The following is a 12,541-nucleotide window of genomic DNA, read 5'->3' as shown; positions in this document are numbered from 1 at the left end:
TGGCTCAAGTGGCAGAGTGCTAGCCTTGAGCAAAAGGAAGCCAGGGACAGTGCTCAGGCCCTGAGTTCATGGCCCAGGACTGGCCAAAAAAATAAAAAAATAAAAATAAATAAAAAAATAAATAAGTAAAAATCATTAATGTGCACAGATAACAAAAAGCATGTGATTGTCTCCAGCCTTTTCATTCAGCCTTATAAATGTTTTAACAGATGTGTTCAGATTATTGGTAGCTAATGTAATTATTGATGTGATCACATCTAGCATACTAACATCATCTTTGATTTCCATGTATTTCATTTTCTGTTACTATTTTCCTTTTCCTTCATTGGCTTTTAAATATCTCATTGTTTACTTCAGTGCTAAAAAGTTGTATCCTTAACTTACCAGCAGTCTGCTTAGTGTTAGCATAATACACTTATACCTTACCTCATTGACTTCATACCCGACACTGCACCCTGTATGAATGTAGCAAACTATATATCTACCTCCCTGACTCTTGTCAGTGCTACCTCAGTTACATCTTTTTTTTTTTTTTTTTTGGCCAGTCCTGGGCCTTGGACTCAGGGCCTGAGCACCTTCCCTGGCTTCTTTTTGGCTCAAGGCTAGCACTCTGCCACCTGAGCCACAGCGCCCCTTCTGGCCGTTTCCCAAATATGTGGTGCTTGGGAATCGAACCAAGAGCTTCATGTGTAAGAGGCCAGCACTCTTGCCACTAGGCCATATTCCCAGCCCCTTCAGTTACATCTTTAGCTTCTGTGATTTATAAAATGTATCTTGATACTTTTTTTTTTGCTTTAAATCACTAAATCTTTTTTTTTTTTTTTTTGCCAGTCCTGGGCCTTGGACTCGGGCCTGAGCACTGTCCCTGGCTTCATTTTTGCTCAAGGCTAGCACTCTGCCACTTGAGCTACAGCGCCACTTCTGGCCGTTTTCTATGTTTGTGGTGCTGAGGAATAGAACCCAGGGCTTCATGTATACGAGGCAAGCACTTTTGCCACTAGGCAATATTCCCAGCCCCACTAAATCTTTTAAAGAAAATTTATTCTACACGTTTAGTCACTCATTTATTATTTTTAGTATCCTCTATTCATTCTTGTAGATATAAATTTCTACTTAGTATCATTTCCCTTTCACCTAAGGTACATTGTTAGTATTTCACATAATACAGGCCTTCTAGCGATGAATACTCTGAGATTATGTCTGTTTAAAATTTTATCCTCATTAACATGCTTTTGCGAGATATTTACAGTTTCAAATAAACTATGCATTCAATTTTTTTCCTGCCACCATTGTTTCTGATTAGAAGGCAGCCGTCATTCATATCTTGGCTTCTTTGCATGTGATGAGTGTTTTTCTCTGTTGTCATTAACTTATCGTTCCTTGTTTTTATTTTATTAGAAAATAGCTGTTAGTTAAACTAATATTTCATTAGTTTGACTAGTGTGACTTGTCTGATTCAGAAGTGACTCAACCCATTGTACCTAAGTAAACATACTTCATCAAATTTTGAAGAATCATAGTCTCGTATATCATCTTCCTATTCTCACTTATTTTGACTTGTTGCAAAAGTCTGTGTCATCCCATTCCACGATTCTCACTGTGCATTTTCTGTAATTCTTTCCTCTTGAAAAGCATTACATTCAGCATAAATCATTTCTATAGAAACACCTTTCATTACTCTGATCTCTTTTTCTTCAGAGTCTACTCTGCTAATAAAGCCATCATGAGTTTTGTTTTTTTTTTTTTTTTTGGCCAGTCCTGGGGCTTGGACTCAGGGCCTGAGCACTGTCACTGGCTTCTTTTTGCTCAAGGCTAGCACTCTGCCACTTGAGCCACAGCGCCACTTCTGGCCATTTTCTGTATATGTGGTGCTTGGGAATCGAACCCAGGGCCTCATGTATATGAGGCAGGCACTCTTGCCACTAGGCCATATCCCCAGCCCCCATCATGAGTTTTATTTCAGTTAGTATACATTTAAATTGTAGAATTTCCTTATTGCTCTTACTTTTGTAACTTTCTATTTTTTTTCCTCTACTAACATTCTGTTTACTCTTAAGACTTGTTTAATTATTGGGACATAGTCTGATATTTCCATTAAAACACTTGTTTTTTTTAATCTAATATTTAGGCCACTTGCATTATGTGACCACATTTTCCTTGATAAATGACTGTTTTTCCTTGAATGTTGGGTTCACAGTACTTTATTTTTAAGTAGTAGCAGTCGTTTCTGAGTTTTACACTAGAACTTGTGGATGATATGTTGTAGGCCTTGATTTTCTTCTCTGGTTAATATCTGGCTAATTATTGCCTTGTGTTTATGGGGGACTTTTTCTTTAAGGTGCATTTGTGGAGATCCCTAGATGTTTCCTATGACTTTCTAATAACTTACTATTTCTCAACTTCCCAGTCCTAATCATCTTTCCAGGCCTTGCTCAGACATACAGTTGCTTTTTTCTTTTGTTTTTTTGTTTTGTTTTGTTTTGTTTTTTTGGCCAGTCCTAGGCCGTGAACTCAGGGCCTGAGCACTGTCCCTGGCTTCTTTTTTGCTCAAGGCTAGCACTCTGCCACTTGAGCCACAGCACCACTTCTGGCCATTTTCTGTATATGTGGTGCTGAGGACTCAAACCCAGGGCCTCATGTATACGAGGCAAGCACTCTTGCCATTAGGCCATATCCCCAGCCCTGCTTTTTTCTTTTGTAGAGAAGCATTTAGAGAAGTTGAGGCTGTGGTCTTCAGTTTATAAAGTATAGTCTTTTTTTATTTTTATTTTTGGCAAGTCCTAAGGTTTGAACACAGGGCCTGAGCACTGTCCATGGCTTCTTTATGCTCAAGGCTAGCACTCTGCCACTTGAGCCAAAGCGCCACCTCTGGCTTTTTCTATATATGTGGTACTGAGGAATTAAACCCAGGGCTTTATGTATGTGAGACAAGCACTTTACCACTAGGCCACATTCCCAGCCCCTGAAGTACAGTCTTGAAGTATAGTCTTCTTGTTTCAACTGGGTACCTGAAATGGAAATAAGAGATCTCTGTTCTAGTTGGTAGAGAACTCTACAGTCTCAGAGTTGTTTTGACCACTACATCCTGTTTTGGCTTCTAATTCAGTAGCATCTGCTTTCTTTATGCCCACCGAAGTCTCATTCTCTGTATACCCCGCCCATATTCAGTCAAGAACCCATGGGGAACCCTAACCAAACATTTAGCTCTGCTCTCTATATGTTCCAGATATTTTAGCAGCCTTCAGTCTGGTCTGTGCTTCCTCAGCTGCATATCACTGTCATTTACTGCTTAGACTTTAGCTGTCTTCTCTCTTTGATCAGGAACTTTTGCTGGTATCAAATGCCAAGGAAATCAGGACTCCCACCTGTCAAGGTTTATTATTATTTCTTTTTGCCAGTCATGTCCTTGAACTCAGGGTCTGTGCATTGCCCCTGAGCTGCTTTTGCTCAAGGCTAGCCACTCTAGCACTTGAACCACTGCCATTTTTGTCTTCTGTTTATGTGAAACTGAGGAATCACAAACCTAGAGCTTCATGCGTACTAGGGAAGCAATCAACCACTAAGCCACATTCTCAGCCCTTTATTGACTCTCTTTTTAATGAGAGAAGCACAAATTTATTAAAGTGAAAATAGCATTGAAGTACGCCAAGCAAGAGAGCACAAGGCCCCAACCCATGATGTCTGGGATGATTCAAGTGAGTTGCAGATGGGATTGGAGGTCCCTTCAGGATGCACTGTTTTAAATGGCAGGAGGTTTCATAATACCTTCTCTACTGCGTGTTTTTACATATTATGCACCAAAAAAGTAAAAACTACAGCGCAAATTAGACAGGAATAGCTACAAAAGTCACTTCAGGACAGAGTAGCCATCTTTATTTTAGAGATAAGGAAGTAGGAGTTTGCATAGCTTGTCAGTATTTAGATAAGCTTTGATCACCAAGCCTGGCTTATTATTATTCACCTTCTTGTGTTGGTATCCACTTTGTTATCCAACATAAATACATACCTTGGAGAAAAAGCATTTTAAAGAAAAATTCTGAAAAGAGAAGAATTGAATTATTTTCTAGTTCCTTCTAAAATTTTTGTAATAAAGTCTATTTTTTAACACAAGAGTTTACATGGGAATTTTTTTTATTTCCAATTCCAAAATCACAGTACTTTTATGGTGTGTAAATATTGCCATCACATAACTGAGGTATGCTAATTATATTGCCTTTGAGATTTCAAAAACTCTTTCAAAATGAAGCCATATTGGGGATATGTTAGGGACTTACTGGAAATCCAGTTCATTGGCACTGATTAAAGCCATGTATTTGAGTACATGTACTATAATCCGAGCATAACGTCTTCAGTTTTGTCTCTTGTGCTCTGTTTCTTTTCATAGCATGTTCATACGACTACACAGATGAGTATGGGATAATCACTTCCCCTAACCACCCCAATGACTATCCCAATGATTTAGACTGCACTTATAGGATCACAGTGGGAACCAACAAGCAGATTGCATTGCACTTTACTAACTTCTCTTTGGAGTCACCCATTTTCGGAGGCTGTGTGGACTACGTGGAAATCAGGTAAGAACCTTCACTTCCTTCATTTATAATTCTTTTAAACATTAAACATTACATAAGCAGTGACGGTATATTACCACTTTTTGACATCTTTATTTTGCAGAATAACACAGAAAAACAAGTAGGATGCATCATTTTGGCATCTCTATTAATCTTATTTTGATCATTTTACATCTGGGAACTTATCTTAAAATAAATGTTACTCTCGGGTAGGAAGATATTAAAATAGCAAATTATAGTCAAACCGTATCTTGCTAAAATGACACATAATTCTCAAAACCTCTGTTCTACCTTCTCAACCAAAGATTTCCTACAAGATAATTTTGTGAGGTTCTACACAGCTGATGGTTGCTTTATGTTGCAATTCTTTAAAATTTTAATTTATAGTGACTAATCACTGGGATTTAATGTTGAGTGTAGAATTATTTTGTCTAAAAAACATGTATATTTATCTATGTTTAAGACCTCAAAATTTCTTAGGGAAATATGACTTCCAGGATTGTATTAAATATACCAAATATAGTACACTAAGTTGTAAAAATTTCCAAAGTAGATACATTTAATACTGCCCAGTAATAGGCAATATTTGTTTATACTGTTGAAAATTGTAGGGTTTTTTTTGCTAGTCCTGGGGCTTGGACTCAGGGCCTGAGCACTGTCCCTGGCGTCTTTTTGCTCAAGGCTAGCACTCTGCCACTTGAGCCACAGCGCCACTTCTGGCCATTTTCTATACATGTGGTGCTGAGGAATCAAACCCAGGGCTTCATGTATACGAGGCGAGCACTCTACCACTAGGCCATATCCCCAGCCTGCAAATTGTAGTTTCTATATTCCTTATTCTTTGAAATATTTGCTTTGAGAAGGTGGTGAAACACCTTCTCTCAACTTTCCACTGATGATAGGAGGAAGCAATGCCTGCATGGAGTTCTTTACTGTCATCAAATATTCTAGAATGAAGCAAACAAAAAAGTTGAGAACTTGACATTATGATTTATTTTTTGGAAGGAAATTTGACACAAGTGATGTGCCAAACTGGTCAGTTTAAGTTAGTCTCAATGTCTGTCCAGTAGTATTAGTAACCTAATATGTGTTCACTTCTGTGTTCTTGTGCAGAGACGGAGGCTATGAAAATTCACCACTCCTGGGAATATTTTGTGGATCGACTCTCCCTCCGTCATTCATTTCTCACAGTAACAAATTCTGGTTAAAATTTCACAGTGACATGTCAGTCTCACGTTCTGGATTTTCAGCTTACTGGGATGGAACAGCAACAGGTAAAGAGCCAATAAAAGATTGTTGAATTGCCCTTTTTCCCCACTTGTGTTTAGTTATTACTTGCTCACACACCTTCAATATCACAATTACTAGTTTTAAATTAACAGCACCTATCTATTTTGAAGAATGAAACGGCAAAATACTCAGGTCTCTGGCATATTTCATGAAGCTGATTGATCATCTTGATTAGAAAAAAAAAAGGACAGTACACAGATATGAAATGGGCTACTCTCTGATGAAGTGGTGCTCTGCACCTTGATTTAAGGATATGGATAAGTTGCTGAGATCACACGCATCATTCACTTCTTCTTTCCCTAGGTTGTGGAGGCAACCTTACCACTTCTTCCGGCGAATTCACATCTCCCAACTTCCCAATGCCTTATTACCACAGCTCCGAGTGCTACTGGTGGTTAAAAGCAAGCCAAGGTAGCCCGTTTGAACTAACATTTGAAGAGTTCCACTTGGAGTATCATCCGAACTGCTCTTTGGATTATCTTGCTGTATGTATAAATTATGTCATCCTGGACTTCATCTCACCTAACACAGAAAATATTTTTACTTTTGTTTTGAGATTCAGGAAAGATGAGTAGTATTTATTAATTACTTTATTCATTCATTCCTTCATTTTAGTTGCACAGAGGGGTTTCAATTCAATGTATACGTTTATCAGCACAATGCATCTCAATCCATGTCATCACAAACATGTCAAATGAAAGTTGCACACAAAGTTAAAGAAATGCCAAAGAAATTTGATGTTAGTGAGAGTTTTCTAAGCACCTTAGGCAAAGAACTGCTAACATTACCATATTTTGTATATAAAGTCTAAGATACAGTTAAAATATCTTAAGAGCGATTATAGAATTTATGACCATAATCTACATAGTTTCTACATAGTCTTTGGAAGATAATAATTGAAGGGGTAGAGGCATGGCTCAAACGGCAGAAGGCATCTGTGGCAAGTGGGCTAAGCCCCAATCTCAAGTCCCAGTACTACCACCAAAAAAAAAAAAATGTTGACAATTCAGAGGATTGTTTTGGCCATTTAGAGATATTCCTTTTTTCATAATTTCATTTCATGTTAAGGTTGTTGTACAGACATGTGACCAGTTAATAAGTCAGGTTAAAAGGTTTTTGTTGTTTTCTTTCTTTCTTTTTTTTTTTTTTTGATTGGTTGAGTGGCTTGAACCCAGGGTTTGGGCTCTGTCTCTGAACTCTTTTTGCTGAAGGCTAAGGCTAACACTCTACCTCTTTGAGCCACAGCTCTATTTCTTGTTTTCTGGTGTTTAATTGAAGATAAGAGACACCCAGACTTTCCTGCCTGGGCTAGCTTCAAACCTTGATCCTCAGATCTCAGCCTCCTGAGTAGCTAAGATTACAGGCATGAGCCATGGGCATGCTGCAAGTACATTTCTTTTGGGGGGCAATGTCACCCCTCCTCACTTTCCCCCAGCTTCCCCCTCCTGTCCCTGCCCACCAGGTACATAGGTCATTTTCCACATAGTGTATACTGAATAGCATGCTTGCATTTATCTTCCTCCACTACTAGCTCTGCCTTATCCTCCCTAAACAACAACAACAACAACAAGCAAAACCAAACACCATCCACTGACACCACCACCAGCAACAATAACAAAACGTTTCCTTTTCTATCTCCTGGAGTTCATTTTGATAAATCAAGAGACAAGTTCTGGTCTCAAAATGGGTATTAAACTTCAACCTTGTGGCACACATCATTTTACCCCTATCATTGCTGTTCGATTCCTGTGTAATTTTCAGAAATATTTCATTCTGTGGTAGCATATGCCCACCTTTCCCCACTTCTGCACAGTCCTCTAGAGCACCTTTATAGTCACAACCATCTGACGTGAACATGTTTTCCTCAAGGTGTATGATGGCCCAAGTATGAATTCTCACCTGATAGCTCAGCTCTGTGGGGATGAGAAGCCTACTCCCATTCACTCCAGGGGAGACAATCTGTTCCTGAAGCTGCGGACTAATGAGGGTCAGCAAGGAAGTGGCTTCCTGATCTGGTATAGACAAAGTAAGTATGTCCATGCAGCGGCCTAGTCACTGGAGTGGAGAAACAGAAAGAAGCCGCGCCCACTGGTTTCAGCCCGTGAAATGAAATCTCAGTTTCTGATGTCAAAAGGATTTCATTTCATTTGAGGGAGGAATGAACATTTCTCCCACTTAACCTCCCATTACTAACACCTGGCAAGTGGTAGAAACTTAGAAGAGTATTTCCAGGGATGCGACCGTGGCAGTTCAGCAAGATCAGTGCCGTGGCTTAATGACTCGTAGTTTTTCAATTCACATCACACATTCTCATCTCCCAATAAATCACTGGTCGAATTTTGTTATTTACCTTCAAATGTATAAAAGGTACCTCATACAAGATGAAGAGGGAGCTGTGGTACGTGGGAGTCAAGTGTGGAGTGGGAGTGTTCCTCCCTGTGGAAGGAAACCATGAAATCCTCTTACTCCAGAAGACAGCACGACAGTATTAAAGATTTACTGAACAAAATATCCACACATCCATGGTCCTTAGGCATATGGTATAGCTCCTAGCAACCTACTGGAGTTGCTTATTTTCCCCAACAGGTTTCCATTCTTTTATTTTTTCATAATGAGGATATAAAACTAGAATCGTAGTATATTTGTTTAATATATATTTATATATATATATGTTTTCTTTTTTTTTTTTTTGCCAGTTATGGGGCTTTTTGGACTCAGGGCCTGAGCACTGTCCCTGGCTTCTTTTTGTTCAAGGCTAGCACTCTGCCACTTGAGCCACAGCGCCACTTCTGGCCATTTTCTGTATATGTAGTGTTGGGGAATTGAACCCAGGGCTTCATGTATGGGAGGCAAGCACTCTTGCCACTAGGCCACATCCGCAGCCCTTAATATATATTTTTAAACAAACAAATCCCCTTAGTAGAGCCTGGCTATTCTGATGTCCAACCACTCAGAGGAAATGCGATACCTATTTGAAATGACTGTTCTACCTTCCTGACCCATGAACGTTTGAATTATTTAAGTATTATTTCACACTTACAACTGAAGGCTGTAGCTCAGTGGTAGAGCACCTGTTTAACGTGTAAGGCCAGAGTTCAATTCCCAGGAAAACACATACACACACACATACACATACTCACACACATACTCACACACAATAATAAGAATATATATGGGTTTTTCTTAATCTAAATGTTTCCTTAAATATCAATCTCACAAATAGCGTGGACTAATTATGGCAGGTATAACAGTGGGTCTTAACTACCATGATCTTATGTTATTTTTCCAGCATGTGACAATGTGGTAATAACCAACCAAACCTATGGTATCTTGGAGAGTATAAATTACCCAAACTCCTATTTTCCGAATCAGCGCTGCAAATGGACCATCGAAGCGACCAAGGGCAACTCAGTGAACTACACATTTTTAGCCATGGATATCGAGAGCCATGTAAACTGCTCAGTGGACTACTTGGAGGTAGGCCAAAACTCAGCAGATTGCTTATGTTCTGCTCAGGTGACACAAAGCAAGGTAGAACTCCTTCAGACTTTTCACAGACACGTCCCTGGCCCTTTCCTATGTGGGTATAATGTACCAATCACCCACAACACTTGCGATGTTGCAAAGGTATATTTCTTACATTCATGTAGTTGTACAAAGGCTTTTCAATTCAATCAATCTATTTATAGGTACAACACATCTCAGTCAAAGACACCCCTTTCACCTTTCTCAACCCCACTTATACCTTCAAGTGATATGGATGTGTTTTCACATATGCACATTCAGTATAATGACTGGAGCAGGTCTCTTTCATGTTTCTTCCGTTGCATCATCTTAATATTCGGATATTTAATCTACTAACTAATAAAAAGGATGCTCAGATTTTAGATTTCAGTGTAACTTAGACAGGTCAATCTTATTTAAATTTTAGAGGTAGAATGATAATGTCTGTACTTTTATGGTTGTTTTTATGGTGTGTGTTTTTTCAAATAAGTAGGAGATTAGAAAATGTCTGAGTAGCAGGATTTATTTCATGCCACATTTGCCTGGCACTATGAATCATGACTTCAATTCTTTATTTTAAGATCATTTCAGTTTCTCTTTTTGCAAAGTGGAAGCTTTTGTTTGTTAGAAAAATGACCTGGAGTAACATTTATTCCTCTCTACATGCAATGTTATACAATCAACATTGCTTGAGTACCAGGCAACCTAGTGTAGGAAACAGTCTACAATCTGCTATTTTTTTGTTTTGTTTTGTTTTGTTTTGTTTTGTTTTTCCCAGTCCTGGGGCTGAGGGCCTGAGCACTCAGGGCCTGAGCACTGTCCCTGGCATCTTTTTGCTCAAGGCTAGCACTCTACCACTTGAGCCACTGCTCCACTTCTGGCTTTTTCTATGTATGTGGTGCTGAGGAATCGAACTCAGGGCTTTATGTATATGAGGCAAGCACTTTACCACTAGGCCATATTCCCAGCCTCAATCTGCTATTTTTATTTAAAAAAATTTTCATTCTAACTTGTGTAAGTTTCAGGATAGTAGATTGAAATTTTAGGCAGCTACATAGTTAACTTATTTCAATATTGTAATGATCTGTTGATATATAAAAGGGCGTATTTGTAAACATACATTAAAATTGAGATATGGGTTTATTTTCTCCCATATCATAGCTATTTTCTTCCATTTTACATCTGATTTTTATTAATAACATCACTGTGTGAGCCATCAAACACATAATCTTTGTTTACCTCTATATTATTAATATGTAAGACTTAATTCACATATCATGCTTTCCCTATGACTGTTTTCTAAGATGACACCTTCTCACTGTGATGACATTAAAACATTTTTCTACCTTTCTCAGTTACCCATGTCACAGTGACTTAGTGTGACTTTCTTTAGTGACTTTCTTTTAAAGGTAAGCAGTGATTTACAGACATCTTGCTTGCAAAGACTTCCAATGTTTTGCCCCTAGAAATCTGAAATAATTTTTTGTGGGGGGGAGGGTATGGTCAGGAATCTTTATAAAATGTTACCATCCTCTCACAGTTTTATTTAACACAAAACCAGCATGGCTGAGGTTGTTTGGGGTTACTACATCTCTTCCCAATAGCATTTTTGCTTATCGAAACAAAGAAGGAATTACATACTTACATTGAGATAATTATAAGGAGATTCTCTTGTTTTGCAGGGGGTAAATTTGAGTAAAAAAACAACAAAAGGGCTGAGTATGTGGCCTGGTGGTAGAGTGTTTGCCTAGCATGCATAAAGCCCTGGGTTTGATTCCTCAGCACCACATAGACAGAAAATGGCCAGAAGTGGCGCTGTGGCTCAAGTGGCAGAGTGCTAGCCTTGAGCAAAAAGAAGCCAGGGACAGTGCTCGGGCCCTGAGTCCAAGGCCCAGGACTGGCAACAAGACAAAACAAAACAAAAAACAAAAGGATATTGAATCAGTATGGTGTAAAGCTTGCCTTTAATCTTAGCTCTCAGCTGCTCAGGAGGCTGAGGAAGCTGGAGTGAGTGCAATGCTAAAATTAGCTCCTTCATGAGTTCAGTACTAGCCTGGGCTCCTTTGAGGCCCTCTCTCAAAAGCAATAGCAAACAAAACCCCACAAGAAACCAAAACATACACACACACACACACACACACGCACGCACGCACGCACGCGCGCAAACATGCGCGCGTACACACATACACACACACAGCCTCTTGCTTTATTTATATTTACAAAAGAACACCATTATGGATATAATAGAAAGTACTATTTACCAATGTTTGAAGAAAATATGTAAATATCCAATGCAATCTTAGAATTTTTGAGCTCAGGCCAAAAGTCAAAAACATAAATTTGCAAAGTAGAACTATATTTTATGCTTCGGAACACATGGCCTGAAAAGGTTGAGTGGGAAATGCTGAAGAGAGAAAGAAGCTTTTGACCTGAACTTTAAAATGGGCTCCACTCTAAGTAGAAAGAGTGGGGAGTAAACAGAGCTTTGGCAAGAACTGGACCCCGTTTCTTTGGACTCATTTGAGGATGGAATGGTAACAAAAAGTCTCACAGGTAGTTTTGGGTGGTGTTTGAAGGCTGAAAAGTGAGAAATACTTGTTCTAACCACTGCGGAGCAGCTAGTTAGAGGCCTGGGTCGGTTGTGTTAAAGCCATGCCCTTTCTCTGGTGCAACTTTTATGGTGAAAGCAGCAAAAATACAGAATGAGAGCCAGAAGTTCAGAAAAGCCTTCCAAAGAATGACAGTGCTGCCTAGAGGGAAGGGATTTTTTCCATTTCTGCAAGCCAAGGGGCACGCCGATAGCAATAACTACAGCAGTTGGTGCATGATAGAAATGTTAAATGCATAAGTAATCATTTAAGGAGAGAAAAAGTCACTAGCACAAAAATCAAGCTTCAGATATTTTAATAACTTCTGGTAAAAGTTTTTTTTTCTTCTCCTAAGTGACTTACCCAGTTCCCAATTGAGTGATTGTTACCAGAGCCAGAATTTGTTTTTTGTTTTTGTTTTTTTTGGCTAGTCCTGGGCCTTGGACTCAGGGCCTGAGCACTGTCCCTGGCTTCCTTTTTGCTCAAGGCTAGCACTCTGCCACTTGAGCCACAGTGCCACTTCTGGCCGTTTTCTGTATATGTGGTGCTGGGGAATCGAACCCAGGGCCTCATGTATACGAGGCAAGC

General features: G+C 39.1%; 1 protein-coding gene across 1 annotated transcript in view; it reads left to right on the top strand.

Annotated features, from left to right (window-relative positions):
• Nucleotides 1–12,541, top strand: part of Cubn (cubilin) — a 203,154-nt gene that overhangs the window by 55,610 nt on the left and 135,003 nt on the right. The window contains 5 exon segments of the mRNA XM_048368018.1: nucleotides 4,385–4,574; nucleotides 5,685–5,845; nucleotides 6,165–6,346; nucleotides 7,731–7,887; nucleotides 9,151–9,338. Of these exon segments, the coding sequence (XP_048223975.1) occupies nucleotides 4,385–4,574; nucleotides 5,685–5,845; nucleotides 6,165–6,346; nucleotides 7,731–7,887; nucleotides 9,151–9,338 (878 nt within the window).

This window comes from Perognathus longimembris, chromosome 18 (assembly GCF_023159225.1).
Source record: "Perognathus longimembris pacificus isolate PPM17 chromosome 18, ASM2315922v1, whole genome shotgun sequence".
Classification (NCBI taxonomy): Eukaryota; Metazoa; Chordata; class Mammalia; order Rodentia; family Heteromyidae; genus Perognathus; species Perognathus longimembris.
The sequence above is the reverse complement of the archived record's forward strand: the minus strand, read 5'-3'. Positions and strand labels throughout refer to the sequence as shown.